The sequence below is a fragment of the Natrix helvetica genome, assembly GCF_964273705.1.
Source record: "Natrix helvetica genome assembly, chromosome: 1".
Classification (NCBI taxonomy): Eukaryota; Metazoa; Chordata; class Lepidosauria; order Squamata; family Natricidae; genus Natrix; species Natrix helvetica.
The window spans coordinates 36,059,683-36,081,146 of NC_138548.1; the positions used below are offsets into that span (position 1 = coordinate 36,059,683).

General features: G+C 39.5%; 1 protein-coding gene across 3 annotated transcripts in view; it reads left to right on the forward strand.

The window, feature by feature from the left end:
• CEP170B (centrosomal protein 170B) overlaps positions 1-21,464 on the forward strand; it is a 75,743-nt gene that overhangs the window by 32,097 nt on the left and 22,182 nt on the right. For all 3 annotated transcript variants that reach the window (XM_081934591.1, XM_081934590.1, XM_081934592.1), the window contains exons 7-12: positions 8,261-8,377; positions 9,999-10,475; positions 11,537-12,303; positions 14,348-14,533; positions 15,374-15,506; positions 17,227-18,999. In XM_081934591.1, the coding sequence (XP_081790717.1) occupies positions 8,261-8,377; positions 9,999-10,475; positions 11,537-12,303; positions 14,348-14,533; positions 15,374-15,506; positions 17,227-18,999 (3,453 nt within the window). The remainder of the gene's footprint in view (positions 1-8,260; positions 8,378-9,998; positions 10,476-11,536; positions 12,304-14,347; positions 14,534-15,373; positions 15,507-17,226; positions 19,000-21,464) is intronic.

Consider the following 21,464-nt stretch of genomic DNA (forward strand, 5'->3'; position numbering starts at 1 on the left):
TGCAGTTACTCTGGCTGATAGTTCCATCTTTACTTGAATTGAAAGTCACGTTCAAATTACCCCAGTTGAACATTAGAAGGTTATAAATTCCCTATATCTATCTTTTCCATTTTTTTCTTGCTGTTTTTCTTCTCTTGCTTGAAGACCATGTACATGCTTATTATACTTTTTTTTTTAGTAGGCAAATGAGTAGGTGTTCCAAAAAATCTGCAGGCTGGGCAAACTCGTCTTTCTCTTAGAAGTCATGTATAAACAGTTTAGATTAGTGTTTCTCAAACTTGGCAACTTTAAGATGAGTGGATCTCAACTGCCAGAATTCCTCAGCCAATCATAGTGGGGAATTCTGGGAGTTCACAAGATTCAGTTCACAGGGTTGAGAAATACTGGTTTAGATGATTCATGGGGCAGAGAATGCAAAATTTCTGGTGAGCGTATTTCATAGGGAATTACAATCAAATTGAATCACCTGTTGAAACTTTGGGGAAACAATAAAAACAACTTTATTTTAATTTTCCTCATTGTCTTCCCATCAGTCTATCACTGGTACTATCAATTATAAACCATCTCATAAAATTTTAATATTTAGTTTGTCAGCTAAAAATGAACAAAACAATAAAAGCATAACAATATTTTAAGAAATTTAAAAAACAACAAAAAACAACATTCCTTTTTCCCCATGATCTATCGTAACTGGCAATGTATTCAAATTTTTGAACTTCACATAGCATTTTTAAAACGATGTTACAGCAGAGCAGTTTTGCAGTTTAATTTTTTAAATGATTTCTGTAACTGAGATAATACGTGATTTGTGTTGCATTTAGGCTTCAGAAATTGCTTTTCTCTGTTGCAGAAATAAAATATAAATAGCATGGCAAAATAAATCAATATAGCGGAAGATGATAAGTTGTGTTCCTAGGAATTCTTGGAAGCGATTTCATCTGGTTGTGTTTGCATTTTCAAGCCCACTCTTCCATGTCTGTGTGGCTTCCAGAAAGGTATTTTGACCTCCTCTTGGATGTAACCAATTAACTGTTTTCCAAGAATAGATCAGTGACTGAAAAGTGGCCCATCTAAATGTACATTACGACACAAGTAGCAATGCAAAGACCCAAAATTCAGAAAATGAACAATAATGAATGGATCTCAAGACTGAGTGTTGTGCTGTGTAGAAGCATGATCTCATACAAGCAACCCCAAAAGAAAAAAAATGTGAAAAGGAAATACAATTACCAGTGTCCCCAAATGGGAAGGAGATCTACTCATTTGTAGTCTTTACTATTCTGAAACTTTGGCTAAACTTTGACTAGCAAATTTGTGCCAGGAGCTGTTGTTATGGCATGATTCATTTAAGTAAATCACGTAAGTAAATATTTAATTTTGGATTAAATGCTTTGGAACTAAATTAAGGTCTTTAAAATTGAGGGAGATGGGAAGGCAATGTAAAAAAGAAGCTGTTTTTTAATTGTGTTTTGAGATGATTCTCTCATGCTCTTAAAGACAAAGACATGAAGAAAGAGATGTTTAAGAGGGTGATTCTCACTGGTGGCCCAACAATTTTTAGGCTCTAAAAACATAATTGATGACTGGAGACAATAAAGCTACTTAAAGAAAAACCCAGAAAAACTGCTGGTGCCATGCAAACCACAGATGCTCAAAAAACTCATAAAAATATGTCATCTCCTTCTGGATAATGATAGAAGAAAAAAATAACTACCTCATATATCTTGCCCGCTATGTATTTAAACTGGTCTGTGTGCGTGTGCGTGTTTCCATGATTGTTCATAGATCTGCTTCCTTATTATTTTTATGCTCTGGTTAAACAATTCCCCCATATGTGTATGCTCTATCTGTGATGGGCCTAGTCATTTCAGGAGGTAACGTGCTGCATTGCTCACTAGAACAGTGATGCTTAAAAACTGGTTGACCCAGCCTCAAATAATGTAACGACTACCCCTGCCCTCCAAAAATCGTTCAGAGAGTTGTTTTTTCATGAGTGTCTTGACAGTGGCAGTCCCAAAGTGGATTCCCAACTCACAGGCAAGCAATTACAAATTGCTCCATTACCCCCAGAATATGCCTGAATTACCCTCGATTTAAGAACCAGTGCAGTAGAAGGTGGTTAAAGCGCATATTCTCAGCCTGAAGGAAGTAACAACTTTGTGGAAGAAGCTGAAATGCAAGTCGGATTTCTGCAGGATAGTTAATTTTACATTTTTTCTTTGGCAGTTGCTTAGGATTGCATGGGTGCTTTTTGTGTATGATTGACTATTTTCTAACTAAAGGTTTTAAAAGATTTAGTTCTATGGTATGAAAAATGGATAATGTAACTCAAATACCTTGGCCACCTAATGAGAAGGAAGGACTCACTGGAGAAGAGCCTAATGCTGGGAAAGATTGAAGGCAAAAGAAGAAGGGGCAGTCAGAGAATGAGGTGGCTGGATGGAGTCACTGAAGCAGTAGTGTGAGCTTAAATGGACTCCAGAGGATGGTAGAGAACAGGAAGGCCTGGAGAAACGTTGTCCATGGGGTTGCGATGGGTCGGACATGACTTCGCAACTAACAACAACAAATGAATAATGGGTAAAAAAATATCAGCATTCAAGATTTCTCTAATGCAAAACTATGCATGCAGAAAAAAGGAACTAGGAGTTGGCACTGACAAGCATGGTAGGATTAATTACTCTGTGCTATGTTCAACAATACTAATACTGAAATACTGATTAAACTGAAAACATTTGTGCATTTGGATTTTTAATTCAGTAAAATCAGAGTGATATACTTTATTGGAGTAAAACAGATATGGATGAGCTATCAATTGAAAGCTGCCTCTGGAAGGTTTTTTTTTAAAAATATTGTAGCTCTTCTTCCTTACATTTGATTAAACAGTATTGTTAGCACAACTGAATCCAACTGGAGAGAGTTGGTAGAGTGCTCTTTCTAATCTTCCAGTTCCTTGTCACTGACTTTTTAGTAGATATGGATGAGTGTTGCTGTCTTTAAGCCTTCCTAAATTAACATGCTTCCCACTCTCCTTCCTTTAATTTCAATTGTTTGCTAGATTGGGGTTTTTTTGTTCTTTGTTCTTTCTTTTTGATCCCTGCCATTATTCCATTTACTATGGATTTCCTACTTCAGCAGCAAAACCAAGTGCAGTGTCTCCAGATGATATAAATATAGGCAATTCTCTCTGCTTTCTAGAGTCTTCTTAAATGAAGCAATTTATAATTGTTAGATACTTGTTCTAACTACAGTGGTAGTTAGACCAAGGTCCTCTGTTCCGGCGGGAACAGAGGTTTAATCCTATTGGTCGAAGGATCTGACAGCTCCCTATAAAAGGGCTGCTGTCAGACTCAACCTTCGCTGGATGTTCTCACTTGTACTTAATAAAGAGCTGTTGTTACCGTTAAGCCTGTGTGTGCCTATCCATTACCTAATCTAACAATAATTGCTATACTGTATATCTCCAATATATTTTAGTTGAAGTTTATTGACTACATCTGGAATCAGAAACCATTTCATGCAAAATAGTGACTGAAACATTGATTTAATAGAGGTAGGATAAAAATGTCTACAAGTTAGCTTCTTTTTTGCCGGCAGCTGTACAGATTACTGTGGCTTTCTGCCCAAATGTTTTTTTGGACGTTCCTTTTCTTAAAAAAAAATGTTTATCTGTCTAAAATGCTCAGCATTCTTGATAGGTTGGTCCTCTCTAGTTTGGGCATTCTATATGCTTTGTGAAAAAATGGAAGGGCATTTATTTCACGTTTCACTTTTTATGACATGATTTACATTGCCCTTGTAAAACAGTGGTGGCCTGCTACTGGATATTCAGTTCTTGGTATTTCTACTTTGTAATAACCTCAGATAGCTGGGATGAGAAATATGTCTGCCTTAAAGAGTTGCTAGTAACTCAAATAAATAGTACTGGATTTGATGAAGTAGAGATGTGACTCGACATAAGGAGACTTCATATATTTGTTCATTAATGTGTACTGAAACCACAGCCCTGAGAGCAGAGACAATTCTAGTTAGACAATTAGAAATGTACCGGGGGAGCCTACCTCCCTCCAGGCTATGGACATGCACAAAATAGTTTTGGATAATTACTGTCGCCACCTCTGAGAGACAAAGCAGGCTTTCTCTCAGACTGCCATTCAGTCTCAACACAAGACTCCTCTCCATCTTTTTCTCTTCCTTTAAATTCTCTGTAAGCAAAATCTACCACTGAGTCAGGAAATAATATGCCTCCCTGATCATCTGTTTCAGTTGAGGACTTTCTGCCTCTATACTAGGTTTGCTAACATTATTTTCTGTTGGAAAAGTTCACACCTTTGCATTCTTTTTCTCTTCAGCATAAGTTACATTTTAAAAATGGATCCATTTATCAGATTTGGGGACATGACACCTCATTTTCAGGAATAAGATTGTTTTGGTTCTATCACGCTTGCCAATAACTTCATTTGATTGCCAGTTGTGCTTTGGTCATATAAAGATTGACCTTGAATGATGAAGTTTGTGGTTATAAGAATAGCTAAGGTTCAGGGTTTTGTCTTACAGAGTAGTCAACTAAGTAATTCTAACTAAGTAATTCTTTGGGTGTGTATGTATGCACATTTCTGTGTATTACTTTCTCTCTCCCTCCCTCCTCGGATGGCATACACACTATTTAAGAACTTCTTTGGCATATTGCTGGCACTTCAGACTGAGTGAGAAATGTGAAACGGTATAGGGTTTCCTGCCTAGGCAGGGGGTTGGACTAAAAGACCTCCAAGGTCCCTTCCAACTCTGCTATTGTATTGTATTGTATTGGATTAAGTACATTGCTCTAAGAACCTATGCTTATTGTTCCATTTTTGTTGATTTTAATTTAATTCCATGCTGAGCCTACCATCCCAGTGTTTTTAATAGGCAACAGCTGCGAGGGTCAATCTGTAAAGAGGTTGCCTGCCTATTGGTTGCTTTCATTTTATCACACTGGCATAAATGCTTGTAGTCCTCGCTTTATAACCCTAATTGGGACAAAACTCCATCGCTGAGCAATGTGGTTGTTAAATGAAGTATCAGGTGACAGTTTGGTTTAGTGATGGCAGTTCCAGCAAGACTCCATGCAGTTATTAGACGAGGACTCATTTCTACTCCACACCCAACCCATTGTTGGAAGTAAGTGGGATTGCCTCTGTTTCAGCATCCACCTAACTCCCGCCATCTATACCCATTTGACCACCTACCTACCCACTGCCCCCAGCTTCCCCTGCCACTCAGTACTGTGTCAGTACCATTGTCAACCGACACAGAATGAATGGATGTTAAGTGAGGATTACTTGTAGTTCAGTAGGTAAGTGCCCGATTGACCTTGATCCTATCTTCAAATAGATCTATTCCCTACCCTGCACTCCTTAAGCTGCCTGCTTGAATTGATGAGGCAAGAAATGCGCTTGAGGGATTAGTGCCATCTGGATAGATTGGCATAAAAATTGTGGTGGAGGAAGAGGGATAATTAATGAGCTATATTCAAAGAAACCAGCTCTAATACAGAGCAGTTAAAATGACAGAGCAGTTTAGTTACTATTTGTTTAAGCTACAGTGAAAATTGAATGATTCATATTCAGAGAATGGATATATATTCTGTTAATCTTTTGGCCCTAAGAAATAGTCCCAAGGCATATGACATAATAACATAAGCACAGCTAGACTGTGTAGCTGGGTGAAGAATGCTTACAAATTTACCTGTCTTATGTTATGGAAGGAAAATAAATGGAACATAAAGAGTTGGCAGATGTGAATTCTAAAAACATACTGCAGATTTCATACAGAAAGACTGCCATCGTGACTGTGGCTAAAGCACCCAGTTAACAGAAGGCAAACTGGCTTGTGTTTCCTCCATTACACCCCTAGGTCTCTGGAATGATCTATGCCACCCAAACTACTTTACCCTTGTTCACAGTACATGTGCACCCTTCCGAGCAAATAACCATCAACTGACAGACAGTTTGTCCTGTTGTCTTCTAGTTTTCCATCCACGATGTAACTAATCTAAATTCTGCATTAGAAAGATGGGTCTGAAACGCTGCAGTGGCAAAATCATGTGAGGGGGTGAGATGGAAATCAGAGGGTAGGAGCTGCCTATTTCTCTGTTGGTGCTATGCTGTCAAAAGCCATATCATCTTAACATCATATATCTGCAAAGAAATAGTGATAATAGAGTTAAAAAGAATTTTAAAGGGAAAAAGGTGTTGCTTATTTGGGCTTTTCTTAACTGTTAATAGAATTACATATTTATATATTATTTATATATTACATATATGAAAGCTAATTTAGGGTAAATGTCTCCAGAAGAATTCTCTTCAGGTTTGATTCTTCCCAAGATGAAAAAAAGTGTACTTTGCAGTTCAAGTTTTTAACCATACTTTTCCTGGCAAATGCTCTTGGGTATAGGTCATGTTTTTTGAAGATAGAGAGATGGTGTCCTGAATTGGGATTAACCAGGCAAACTTGGATTTACTTAACAAAGAATACAGAAAAAGTATAGCATGAATCTTTTGTTTGATCTGTTATTATATTTACAGTTTTATTCTGTTGTATCCTTCTCAAAATCCTTGGACTGGGGTGTGCTATAAAAAAAAGTAAATGCATAATATACAGAAAGGGCAACATGCTCCAATTTGTTTTGCTTTTCCATTTTTAAAAATTATTTCCATCCTGATAGAGCTGGAATCTTTTTTTAATTGTGGACAGACTATTGGATAAATATTTATGGTCAAATTTGAGGTTATGCTAAGCATGTGGTAGACCTGGACTGCTTTTCTTCTAATTCCAAAGAAGTTTGTAGAATCAAAAGAGCCTTGACAATATGACTTCATGTATTTTCCTGTCAGCAGTAGCCAAAAATATAGAGGAGAAACACATGTTGTGATGACTGTAAAACTATTGACAATATTAAAGCTGCCTATTTGCCAGTTCATGGGAATGTCATGCAAAGTCTTAGGAAACGGGATGGGTTTGTAGCAATAACAATTTTTTTATTTAAATCATGGATCACAGATCTGTTTTGATAACATATCTTTCATTCTAACCACTGGACAAATTAAATAAAGGATCTTATTATCTCTTTTATTGCAACTTGCATTGAGGCCTGATGCAGGTGTTACATTGATTCATTTTTAATTATGCCAGTATGATTACAAGCCAAACTTGCATCTCTTTGAGGAAGATGGGCACTACACAAATGTGAACAATAAATAAAGGAAAGGCACTGGTGACTTTCTGTAAATTCTCTTTCTTAAGTGCAGATAATCTTTGACTTACAATTGAGTCCAAAATTTATGTTGTTAAATGAGACATTTGTTAAGTAACATTTGCCCCATTTTACAACCTTCATTGCCACAGTTGTTAAGTGAATCATTGCGGTTGTTAAGTTAGCAAAACAATTGTTAAGTGAATCTGACTTCCCCATTAACTTTGCTGGTCAGAAGGTTGCAACAGTTGATCACATGATCCTGGGACACTGCAACTATCATACAGTAGTGGTCAAAATTGTGGAAACCTTTTGGGAAAAGTGTATTTGATGACTAATAATGACTTTTTTTAGTAGTACCATAAAATTATATATCAATGGAAAGTTAAGTTAATCAAGAATGTAATGCAACACAGTTTGTTCAATCATCTGTATTCTATGAAACGTTATAGCCAAATAACCAGAAAAGGGAAGCACAACTTGCTTAGGTTGATATCAGGTAGCTTTCCTTCATCTGATTTTAGCCAATGAGCACCAGTGTTTAGAGAACCAATCAGTTGTCATCTTGCTTTGGCAGTGAGCCAATCAGATCACAGTATGATTCAGTTATTTATGTCATGTGTTGAATCTGAGAGAAGGACATTTGTCAGTGTGTTATGTGATCGCTATCAAGTTGGTGGGGTTTTTTTTGTGTTCTTCCATTTAGTGAGCTTGTAGTACGTAATAAAATTAAAGTAATGGTGCAAAGAGTTGACTGGTCGCCCAGAAAGCGATGTAAAATAGTATTATTAAGTGAACAAGGCCTCAGTTATAAAGAAATTAGAAGAAAAATTGGTGGAAACTTAACCAAAGGTGGCATTTCCAAGTTTTTGGTTTGAAACCAAAGTTTGAAATTGTTTAAAAAATATATCAATATTTTCAGTTAAATAACAAGTGAATGGTTGACTTTTTAAGGTTGATATTTTGTTCTTAATTAAAACACATACTTCTCCCTGTTTGTTTCTTGTCTACATTTCTTGTTCCCAGAGGTGACAACTACTTATCGCACACCACTCTACGGGCGGCCATCATGGTGGGGAGAGGATGATGCCAACAATAAATTGGATTCAACAGGTGAAAGAAGACCCGAAGAACAATATTCAGGTCAGTATAGTTTAGCTCCCATTTAGCAGCAAACTCATGTCTATCAAAAATAAGCTTTAGGATCCAGCCCTTCCATACTTAGTATCTCTATCTTGCCCTTATTTATGAAGATACTCCTGTCTTGCATTGGGATCTACGTGTGCATTTATTAGGAAGGAAGGATTGCAGAGAAGCCCATTCCTTCAAAGCAACATGGGAATGTGGGCCCATGGGGTGCCTTGACCTCTGCTTACATGAGTGACGTGTCCATGCTCTTAACCCTCAATAAATGTTGTATGCAGTTCCTACCAGCAAAACGCTGCCTTTTTGCATGCAGCAAAAAAAAAAAAACCCAACCCCAAACCCTTGTCTTTAAAGCAGAAAAGGGAGATTGTGTCGGAGAAGTAAGGCATGGAAAGGAACGGTATTCCAAAGGGAAGACAATGTGTGAAAGGAGCAAGAGTAGGCACAAAGGCAGCCACTGCTACAAGGTGAATCTTAGCATTTCTAACTGGTGCTGTCTTGGCTGGATGAATTATGGTACATTTTGTTTTCTAAAAAGTTTGAAAACTTCCCAAGGTAGCAGAAAATGGCTGTCCAGGTAGTAACAGATACTAAGCAGTCGGATCATGTGATGTACATAACTCATTAGCTACAATTCTTGCCAGTGTATTTCCCATCCCAGTTCAAAGTGTTGCTGTTTATCCCAAAGGTGCTTTTCCAGGAGACAACTGGACTTTCTTTGTTTTTCTTTGAAGTTGTTTTGCTTTTGAGCTGAAGAAGCTTCCTGGATGAGAAGTGAAACGTCTTCAAGGAAAAACAAAGAAAATCCAGTTGCCTCTTGAAAAAGCCCCTTTGGGACAACCATGACCTGGATGACTGAGAATCTCCATGACAGTGGTGGGTTGCAGGCGGGTACGCCCCGTTACGGGCGTACCGGAGCCTACCCAGAGCACTGGGTACCGTTCTGGTACGGTGCTCCGGAGGGCCCACCCACCCTCCCGCGCTCCTTACCTGTCTTTAAAGTCTGCGGCATTTACCCGCACGGTGTGTACAGCCCCTGCGCGATGCTCTGCTGAGCAGCTGGACCATTGCGGAGGTGTCGCTGAACAGTACGCCCCATGCGCATGCTGCGTGCATCCATGTGGACAACGCCAGGCCCGTTCCAACGGTACGGGATCCAGAACCCACCACTGTTCCACAAACATTGGCATTTACCTTCTAACCTTTAAGTGTTTATGGACCAAGATAGATTGCCTTAATCCATATTGATATATCTGTTCATCCATTGAGGCCCTCTCTTGGCTGCCAATCTATGAAAAAGAGTAGAGTAGCAGGAACAAGGCTTGCATCCTTTTCATGCTTCTGGAACTCAGGATCAGCTGGGTATGCAGGGATCTCTCTTTACAGTCTTTCAGAAGAGCCCCAAAGGAACTTTTTTTTAAAAAAGTAGTTTCTCCTGATAGTTTTCTAGGTCTGCTTGTTGGAATTTGACATCATGCGATTCATTTTAATATTTGTCTTGGATTGGTTTGTTGTTTGACCTGCATTACTTGTTACGTTATTAAGTTATTAAATTGTGAAATTGCTGACATTTTATGGGTGTTAAACTTAACTGAGAGCCGCTTTCCTCCTCCTATAGACAAAACAAAAGACTTAGTCCAACACGAAGAAGAAATCAATGGTAACATCACTGGCTACAGAGAATCTCAAGGCGAGTCTGTCTACGCATTCCGTAGGGAACCCAGCTACTTCGAAATTCCAACAAAAGAGTTCCACCAGCCAGTAAAAACTCCAGAGGTGCAAGTCCATGAGATCCCCACCAAAGATATCGATGTGGCAGTGATACCTGTTGTGCAGAGCCATGCCTCTTTTACCATTGAGTTTGATGATTGCACTCCAGGTAAAATGAAGATAAAAGACCACGTCACTAAATTTTCCCTCCGGCAGAGAAGGAACCTCAGCAAGGACGCTGGCCACGTGGAAGTTATCTCCGCAGAGAGTAAAGTGGCCGACTGGCTGGTGCATAATGATCCAAGTCTCATAAGAAGGCAGTCTCCCGGAGATGATGTATATAGTACAAAAAGTGACCTCCCTGTTCATGTGAAGACTCTGAAAGGTAAAACCTCTCACTAAAGGAATGGATGCTCTGTGCTTTGTTTGTTACATGTAAAAATAAAATAGAACAATAAAATTCAGAGCCAGGGAAATTTTGTAATTAAAAGATATAGAGAAGGAGCACCATGTAGAAATCCAGACAAAATAGGTTCAAACCTCTTTTCCCTTTCTGAGAAGGGTAGCATGAGAAGTTCTGCAGGCCTTGTTTCGTTGTAAATGAAGTTTCCAAGTATGCTTTGGAACATGGTTTGAAGACACAATCATGGAATTTGTTCAAATAATCTGAACAGGAAAGCATAGGAAACTACACATTTTATGGATTCCTGCATTATGGGGAATTTCTAGTAAAAATGTCAATAAGGTGTTTCTTGGGTTTAATATATATATTTCATATCGGTTGACTTATCTCTTTAAAGTAATATGTTTGTTGTAAGGAAGGGGCTTTTCAGGTCACAATTTCAACTAGTTACATCAAAAAAAGACCTACTTTTTAAAAGTAAAAAAACAAAAAACTATGGTTTAAAATTCCTAGTGCTGTATAAATGTAATTGGTAGCCCTTAATAGACAAATATATATATACGCTACTAAAACTCTCCTGTTTTGTCTTTTGATAACGTTCAATTGGGTGAAACGGTGCGTCACAGAGCAGCAATTTTTGAATCAATGTATCTCAAATGGACTCCCTTAAATAATACGTCTCAAATCCCATTGGACTGGACTTTGATAAAGTTGTGGCCACTTCAGTACTGCCATGCCACCACAGTCACCTGTGGTCGTGTCATCATTTCTAACATCCCTGCATGCTTTTCACAAGGAGAGTCAGTGGGGAAGCCTAAAGACAGTTGAAAGTTGCTGTCACTCCCACTGATTTTTTGGGTCTGCCCATGGTAACTCTGTTTATCTGTTTAGGTAAGGAAATTTCTCTGAAATGAGGACCCAATAAGTCCTGGGTTGTCTAATGCTATCTAAAGGAAGGGGCAATGGGACATTACTGATGTAGTGACATAGAAAGGAATCATGCCTTATCCTAGAACAATCTGATCTGTGTTCCAATTCTTTAGGTAACAGACATGAAGATGGAACCCAAAGTGACTCAGAGGACCAAGTAACACCTAAGCCAGAGAAAGAGACAGTTAGCAATGAGCATATGGTAGAGCAAGCCAAACTCCAGCGCCAAATTCGACGTGATCCCCAGGAAATGCTCCACAACCAGCAGGCCTTTGTCATTGAGTTCTTTGATAACGACATGCCCCGGAAGAAAAGATCGCAGTCTTTCACACACAGTGGCCATTCTATCCAAAATGAGGTCGATCCCACCTTGAAGACAAAAGTTGAAAAACGCAAAATTACAGTGCCTGCTGAGAAACCAGTAAGTTCTATGCCCTCCCAACATCCACCTGCAACAGGGACCAAAGCCCCGAGCAATCCATTCACCACGCCAAGAGCAGGCTCCTTCAGGAGGGAGAAGGCAGATGAGCGGATCAGCCCTTCCTCATCTTCCACATCACGAACACCTGTAAAAAGTCACGGGAGTGTTGGAAGGAAATCAAAATTAGCTCAAGAGTTTGCTGCTGAATGTTTAAGGGAAAGCGTTCAAGTGACTCAGCCCAACATTGAAAAGCCCCCTCCTGCGCCAACACCACTAAGCTCACGGACAGTGATTGTCCCAACAGCACCGGAAACAATTCCTCCACCAATTGCTGATCCTAAAGTGGCCAAAGCTAGGAAACAGGAAGAGGAAGACAGTTTGAGTGAAACAGGCACTTACACTATTGAAACTGAATCACAGGATAAAGAAGTAGAAGAAGCTCGAAAAATGATTGATCAGGTAAGTTCATATTTCTTAGAAACAAAAGGAACTAGTACATTTTTGTCATTTGGAGTTTGGTAACCAAAACTTTGGGGTAAAAATAGTAAGGCCTGGTACATCCACTAAAATGCTGCTGACCAACTAAATTAATAGGATTAATAGCCTTTCCTTTGCCCCCTCTTGCATTTGCACATGAGTTTACTTGCTCTTACACTGCATTAAATATGGCAAATTCTAAACTAGTTTTCTTTTCATCATGCTTGGTTTGATAGCGGCCAAACCCTTTTTTGATGGAAACCCAGATTAACCTTGTGCAACTAAAACTATTGCAAAAGTCACACTTAAGTAAGGCATTTATGGAGAAGGGCCAAGGAATTTGTGTATGTAAGAGCCAAGGAGTTGGGATCATACAAACTCTGTGGCTGAACTGATAATCCTGACTGAAAATGTCATGTCTGCACTGGAACAAAAAGTTGCAGTAGCTAAGTCTTAATTGTCATATATAGCAGGGGAGGTGATAAGCTTGCCTTATCAGGGAAATGGGTGCAAATAAATTCAATAAGCAAGTAAATAATAAATAAGGTTGATTAGGGGTTGTATCTTTTGCACAAAATTTTAAAAAGTGATTTCAAGTAGAACGAGAAAGGTTATTGGGACTGTGTTGTGTTACGTGCAATATTCAAAAGAGCTGGATTTCTATTTTGCTTAGCTAGGCTTGTGCAGCTTTTAACCTTCTAGTTAAATATGGCTGTTCAAGCATCTTGACTGCTACCTGCTGGTGCTTTCTGCTGGTAGTCAAAAGATGCAATGCTATGTCACTAATCTCACTTCAGTTAGGAAATAATGCAAATTTTAGAACAAGCCAGGTTAAAAAAAATGTGAGAGAATGCTTAGAAACAGGGCACTCAACCAAGCTGCAATTGGTAGACAAATAGGCTTAGATCCTGTTTCATTTCCATGCAATTAACTGCTTTCCAGGGAATTCAGCTATGAAGAGAATTTGGTATAGTAGTTATAGTAAATTAAAACTATGTAGAAACTGGGAGATCGTGAGTATTAGGCCTCTCTTTGGCACGAAAGCCTGCTGAGTGGCTTCCAGTCAGTGACTCTCTCAGTCTAATCCAGACCCCCAAGTTGTATGGAAGGTGGGATCCTTTTGCATGCTGCCTTCAGCTGTACCAAATTAGGGCAGGAGGTTGTAATTACAACAGCTGCTCTCCCATTCAGGGAAGTAACTTTCCTGAGATACAAACCATTGCCAAGCAAGAGACTTCCTTTCCCCTCATCATCCCCACCTGATAATGTTATCTAGTATGGGAATGACATTTACAACTATGAAATATGGCTAACAATGCAACAGGCTAACTTTGAATTACACACATTCTCTGCTATGTGTGTGTGTGTGTGTGTGTGTGTGTGTGTATTCTTATGGCTTGTTCAAGGAACCCTGTGAACTATTACAACAGTTTTGTCTCTTTGGGGTTTGATAAACCTGCCCTTGCATGAACTGCATGAATAGGGGGATTGTGAACACCTGCACTCTAGTTGATAATTACCGTCTAGGTAGACATGTATAATGATAATTTGGAATGCATTTCCCTATTTGTTTTGAAGTCTAAACTAATGCTTCCTTATGCAAAAATAGATAAAATATGGTTAAAAAAAGGTGTGAGAGGAGAAGCACCCTGATCATCCCCAGTAATTTAAATTGCAGGACCGCTTTCATATTCTCAAGCATCTCAGCCTGTGGATTGACAGGGGTGGACTTGGAAGCTCCAAATATCAGGAAGGCAAAGTTTGCCTTTCCCAGTTTTTACGTGGTGACACATTTCTCTGATTCATCCCCATATTAGACTAATAATTGCAAGAGTAACATCCTTGTCACCCGATAGCTGACTGAGTGAACCTCATTTGCTTGCTTCTGGCCTCCCAGATCTTGATTTTTTTTCATGCAGAGATGAAAAAAAATCTGTAAGAAAGTGATTCTCAACCTGTTAACTCAGAACTGAAGATGAATCAGTATGATGTTAAGGGGGGGGGGGGTTGTTTTTCTCATCACCAGGTTTTTGGTGTTTTGGAGTCTCCTGAATTTTCCAGAAGTTCTTCAACCTTCAGGCCAGTTATAAAAGGTGAAAAAGAAGAATTAGGGCACAATCATTTGCTTGGGGAAAATGGCTCAGCTCCAAAGGTGACGATGATGCAGGTCATTGCGTCCAAAGTGGCAAGTGGTCATCATGGAGATATACAGGTACAGTGGATATGTATAAATAATATTTTACTTCTTGTTCACCTACACACTTGACTTGAATGTTTAAGTGAGTAGGACTGCAATTAATGTTAATGCAATTTTAAAAGAATGTTTTCCTTTTGATGTAATTTATGGTAATCAAAAGTTTGGATTTACGGTATTTTTCAGTCTATAAGATACACTTTCCCCCACCCCTTAAAGTGGGTGGAAATGTCTGTGCATCTTATAGAGCAAATATTGTGGCGGGGAGAGCGGGTTGGTGTCACCGCTGCCGCTGCTCGCCTCCAGGAAATGCTGGAGCCTTTGTTGCCCAGCAGCTGATTGGCGGTTGAATCGGCCTCCCGAAATACCGCCGATCAGCTGTTCTAGGCATCGGCAATCTGGGAGGCTGATCCAACCGCCAATCAGCTACTCGATACAAAGGCTCCAGCGTTCCCAACAGAGGTAGCAGACACGGAGGAGGCAGCAATGGCAGCGTTTTCTGTCAGGAAAAACCTGAAAGGAAGCATTGGGAACTGTAAAACAAGGGAGTCAAACTCGCGGTGTCACTTTGTTGTCACAACTTTTTTCCCCTTCACTAAACTGGGGATGGGCGTGGCCAGCACATGATACATCAAGCCCATGGGCTGTGAATTTGACACTCCTGCTATAGAGGAATTTTTTTTCCCATTGAAGCTTCCATTGATCCCTCTCTTTCCTTCAAAACTCAGACCTGAATCCATCTCTGTGCTTCAGCAAAGCAGTTACTTATGAATATCCAGCTATGATGGAATTTTAAAATGCCACACTAAACTTTGGACGATCTTGTTTTAACCATGTCATATCTTTCATCTTTTGCAGGTGTCATCTTCAGTCCAAAGCAGCCAAAAATGGGTTTCAAGATGGGCAAGCCTTGCAGATAGCTACCCAGGCTCAGGTTCTGCCCCTGGAGCTGGGGAAGCCGAGCAGGGTCCCCTCTGTCAGGTTAACACAGGTACGTAAAGCAACTGATATCATTCTCGCATTTCAAAGGATTTTAACTGTATAAAATCACCTTGTTTTTGTACCCATTTTCCATTGTTTTAAATTTAGGTTTATATTCCAAACTTAAAATTCCTAAACTGGTTAATTTTGCTGGTAAGAATTCCTTTATATAGATGGCAGTATCAAACTTTGTGATACTTGAAGAACTTTCCCCATATCCAAATGTGAGTAGCTTCTGCTTTGGAATTCAAATTGGCTAGTAATGAAAATCTTTCAGTATTGAAGTGATATGATAAAAAGTAAACTTCGTTGCAGATGTGCTTTGTATCAATGTAAACTTTTCAACTCAAGGTTTATTAGTTTAAATTTATAGGCTGTCTATCAATGACTTTGGTTGTCTTAACAAGAATTAGCATATATTACATTGCAATATTTTAGATAGAACGTAGATAATTTAGAAATGGACACAGGTGACACACTAAATTAAATGCCAAGTTTTCAGGGTCATTTGACAGTCCTTTGACAGCATATAGTGAATTGTTGCATTCCAATATAATTTGGGATCCCTACTGACAACAAAATCTCCATCCTTTCTTGATACAGTATCAGGTTATTCACCTCTGCCATCTCACCATCTCATTTAGGCAATATTAAAGAGTATCAACCAGTCATTTGGAATTAGATTTTATAAAATAGTAGAGATAAATGTCACTATTAACATTTCACTCCAGAGGACCCTTTCTAATGACACTACATAAAAACAGGACAGAAAACTGTGGGACTTCACAGGTCCATTACCAGTGGATTCACTCACTTCCTACTATCTGGACAGAAACTAATAGGAAAGATTGGAGATGTTGCAATGCAATGACTTCAAGTCTCAGTTACATCAAGTTGTTCAGAAAAATGCCATAACCAATGGTATTATACATTGGCTTGAAATTTGACAGAATCCATTTGATGACATTTAAAACTTAAGCTTAAAAATATTGTACCCTACAATTTGAGCTTGATGAAATAAATAGCCTGTTCATGCTGCCATATTTTACTCATGTCAAAAAATTTCTGGAAAAGGGAGAGATGAAATGCCTTCAAAGTACACATTTTAAAGGAGAGTTTAGTTGTTCTCCATGCATCAAAACACTAAATACGGAAAGAAGTTTTCTATGTTAATTCCCTTCTTTCATGCCTTTTCTTCTCCCATGGAATGTAATTGAATTTATTTAGGAAGCTTTCTGGAATATTTTAGAATTCTAGAAAATCAGTTCTGAAATCTTGGCAAGAAACTTCATGGAGAGAAAAAGCATGTTTCAGTAGAACTTTTCTCTATAGAGCCGTGATGGTGATCCTGTGGCATGCGTGCCAGAAGTGGCACACAGAGCCATCTCTCTAGGCATGCCAGCAGTCACCATTGCTCATACACATGTGCACAAGCCAGCTGGTCTTCATGCTCACATGTGTGCCAGAAACTGGAAGACCAGATGATTGCCGCGCATGTGCACAGCAGAAGCTCAGGGAGCTGCTTTTCTGGTTTTGGGTGTTCTCTCTGTGCGTGCTTCCGTTTCGGCACTCTGTGCTGAAAAGATTCACCAACACTGCTATAGAGTGTGATGAGTGGGACAAAGCTAAGAAGACAAGAAAGACAAATAAGACACAAAGCTGTCTTATCTTTGCATACAACAGGACATCTTAATTTTTGAGTTTAATGACTGTCTCCCTATCTTTCTCAGAAAAGGATTCCAGTCCCAGAATGGGAGAGTCTGAGATTTCAGTGGCATCACGGACCAGACGACTTCTTCCTCAACTCCCTCCAGGTGAAAAATTGGAAAGTCCAACACCAGCTATTTTAATTTGTCACGAGATCTTTCCTGAAGTTTCCCAAAGGAACTTTAGTAATGATCCCAGGGAAGAAATATATGTGGATTCTGACAGTCGATTGTTAACTCAGGAAGATTTGGATCCAGATAGCCTTAGTGATACCAGCAAATCTGATGATGGTATCAACTTGGAAAAAGGTAGGAAAAGCCAAGATGGCACCAAAACGTCTGAACAGAGTCGAATAAGGGCTGAAAGTGCAAAGTCTAGAAGCTCTCAGTGTCCTATGCCAAGACTTTCAGGCTTGAGAGCATTAAGCGATCCCCTGTCAGCATCTTTTTATATAGGTGATGATGCAGAAGAGATTGGGGTTCCCTCAAAGCTTCCTTCAAGCATACCTCCTCCTCCTTCTGAAATAGACAAAGAAGAACCTCCTTTCAAGTATGGAAAGACAGCTGCCAAAGGAATGAACAATACATGTCTTTACTCAAATGGGAAAATGGTTATGTCATTACACCAGGGACTACCAGAACAACAAACTGTAGCCACAAAAGAAATTTCATCTTTTGTTAGACAAGAGAGTTTTACCAAAGAGAAGTCAAGCAGCAACATTCCACAAAATAGGCTACCGCATATCTCAAGTCACCCTCTACTTAAAGATCTTGAGGTCACACGAGCAAATCGTATGGACTATAATCCTGAGACCCATCTCCTTCTTAAAGACACTGAAACTGCCCTGGCAGCCTTGGAAGCCAAAATTCTTTGTCAAACTCACCAGCTCGATGCTCCAGAAAATCCCCCTGGGCACCTAGAAGACTCTTTATCTGGAGAGTCGGATGTGGACACAGCCAGCACGGTCAGCTTGGTAAGTGGTAAAAATCTGCCAAGTCACCCACCAAAGCAAAAATCAGCGACATCTTTACAGAAAGAGAGGTCATCATCCACGCCATCTGGCCAAGAGCAAAATATTCAAGCTAGTGCACGTGACAGGCTTTCAGAAAAACGGAAAGCAATCCCACCTGAGACTGGGAGCAAAGGTGAAAACGCAAGGCGTTTTCAAGTGAAACACAGCGTAGGAACAAGTGGATCTCAGGATTATACAGATGATGAGAGAAGTAGCAGCCTCCCGTACTTGCCTCCGAGTGAAATAGCCTCTTCTGATCAGGAACAGCTCCCCTCAAGGCCTCTTTCTAAAAAGAAGCCTTTCTCACAGTCAACCAAAGAAGATCACAGCAAGGTAACCACAACGGTGCAAAAGATTCAACAAGTTCTTACCAGGTCAAATAGTCTATCGACCCCAAGGCCCACGAGAGCCTCCAAACTTCGACGAGCCCGATTGGGAGATACCTCAGACAACGAGAGTGCCGACACGGAGAAAACAGCAGCACATCCTGAAGGAACCACAGCATCTTCCAAGCAACCGGTAGAGGCCAGGAAGCTCTCAAGGCTTGACATTCTTGCCATGCCAAGGAAACGGGCAGGATCTTTCACAGTGCCAAGTGACTCTGAAAGTGTCCCATCAAAGCCAACCTTTTCTGGGCGCAGTGCAGAGTCGTACTATGCTACCCGAAAACCGCTTGTGTCAGAAGCTAAAAATGCTGTTAAGAAAACGGCAACAGTGGTAGCTGCTTCCAAGCAATCTTTCAGCAGGACACGTTCCAGCAGTGTGAAATATGCCTCTACCTCCAGTGAGTAATTGGGTCTTTGCACTTTTTTTCTTTATAATTATGATTTTCCAACACAAATTGCCTAAGTTATGCAAAAGATAACAGAGATGTCTCTAACCCCATGTCATAATATAATCCTGCCTCGTATTTTTACTTTTTGTATTTGAATAATCAAAACAGAATTCCTTTCTTATTTATTTCAAATCTCAAAGGTTATTGTAATGAAACTGTCATGTTCAAAGTCACCGTGTCTCCTTCCTGCAGGTCCAGCCTCTTATAATTTTCATCTGGATAGCTCCTTAGATAAGGCACAATGCTTCTACTTGTGGCTAGGAAAAAAAATGGGTTGCATTTCCTCAATATCCTTCTCTTGAATTTTCTATGGCTCCTCAAAGTGCCAAAACTGCATATTTCTTACGTTAAGCAATTTATGGGGAATCATAAATCTCCCTCCAGTGTCTTCTAAATTAGAATTCTAGCTTATACTGGCAAAATCGATGCGATATAAGTCACTTAGAAGTGAGGCAGGCAGCACATAAATTTAATAAATCATAAAACAACAACTGTATAGCTTCAAATGGCAAAGCAGCTATAATTGACATGGTCTCCTCTGTAGAGGATTATATCCACAGAAAACACAGTTTGTCAGTGTAGTCCATTTTCATCAGATATGCACACGTAGTTCAAGTCATATCAGTGTAGGATGAGGTAAGAGTAACAGAGTTGGAAGGGACCTTGGAGGTCATCTAGTCCCTCCTGCTCACGCAGGAGACCTGTACTAGGGATTCGAACTGCCATCCTTTCTGATCGACAAGCTCAATGTCTTAGCCATTGAGTGTCTTAGCCACTACGCTCTCCAGATATTTGGGATTGCACCTCCCACAATTTTGGCCAGTAGCAATAATGTCTGTAACCAATAGGAGTTGACATCCAAAAGTTTTGAAGACAAACTTCCTGCCAAACTGCATTATTTTACTAACCAACTCCTGTGTTTTTTATTTAGCACTGGGAGAAACAGAGGGTAAGAAATGACTATAACTTGGTGTTTCCCCAAGGAATGAGTTTGGAATATGCAGAACCATTTATTTATAAGGAATTTCAGTTTATCTCTTGTGAATATTTATGGGAAGCGTTCAAATGAATTAAAGCCTTTGAATGGCACCACTTATAAAGGGTGCCATTCTACATAAATAATAGTGCACACGTGATGGACAGTAAGGACCCAAAGTTACGGATCATGTATTTTGGGGCAAAGCTGCTTATTTCAGTTTTCACTTCAATTTTAATTTTGCCCACTCTTTCTTTCAAATGAATTGGTTTTTGTCTTCTAGTGTTTTGCAGCAATGGCTAACAAGTTTCAGTGTAGAAGTAAAGATTGGGAGTCCACACCAATCACTACATGACTAATATTTCCACCCTAACTAATGTCCTGTAGGTTGTGGACTTTCTACTTCTCCTGCATTGACTCTAGTTTGTAGAAGGGCAGTTCTACAAGTGTTTCAACATCTTGACTAATAACCTATATAACATGGTTTTGTCTCTTGTGAATTCATTTACACAAATAAGCATAGATAACTTTAAACCCAGTGTTGTTTTAGGTAAAATAATCTCACATAGCAATTCTGAATCATTACTCTCCAAAAACAGATTGGAGTGCAGTCCAACAGTTTTGGAAATTGCAGATAGTCCTCGATTTATAACCGTTTGTTTAGTGACTGAAGATGCAGCAGCACTGAAAAAGTGACTTGTGACCACTTTTCACGCTTACAAGCATTGCAGCATCCCCATGGTCATGTGATCAAGATTTGGATGCTTGGCAACTGGCATGTTTTTTTGACAGTTGCAGTGTCCTGGTATCATGTGATCACTTTTAGCGACCTTCTGACAAGCAAAGTCAATGGGGAAGCCAGATTCATTTAATAACTGTGTTACTAACTTAACAATTGCAGTGATTTACTGTGGGAAGAAACTGTCTTGCTTAAGCAATAGAAATTTGGGGCTTAATTGTGGTCGCATGTCAAGGACTATCTGTACACGGTTCAGGAGAGCTGTTGCAACAGAAAAAAAAATCAATGGATTAGTCTTTCAGTAAATGCAACCAGTAAATGCAACCAGGGACATCTGATTTCGGCAGGCCTTTGCCTTTAACTCTTCATCATTATGTACAGCGTGAAGGCCACACACAGCCGCACAGATGTAATCTCTTGTGTATAACATTTGAGACTACCAAGTTACCCTTCTTGCAGAGTTTTCTTTTTCACTCACTGCCTGTTTATGCAATCAGTAATGCTGAAGTAATTAATTCCCCATTGTTTGTTAACAAGTCTTAATTGCTGGATGGTAGAAAATAAAATTAAACAAAAATACTTGGAAAGTTGAAGTCGTTTGCAGGTTTCTGTTCTTTGCGGAGATAAATAGCCATGCAGTACCAGCCTGTGTCTGTTGGCTTGAGCGTTTAGTTTAGTAGAGATTGGAGATCAGGGTAA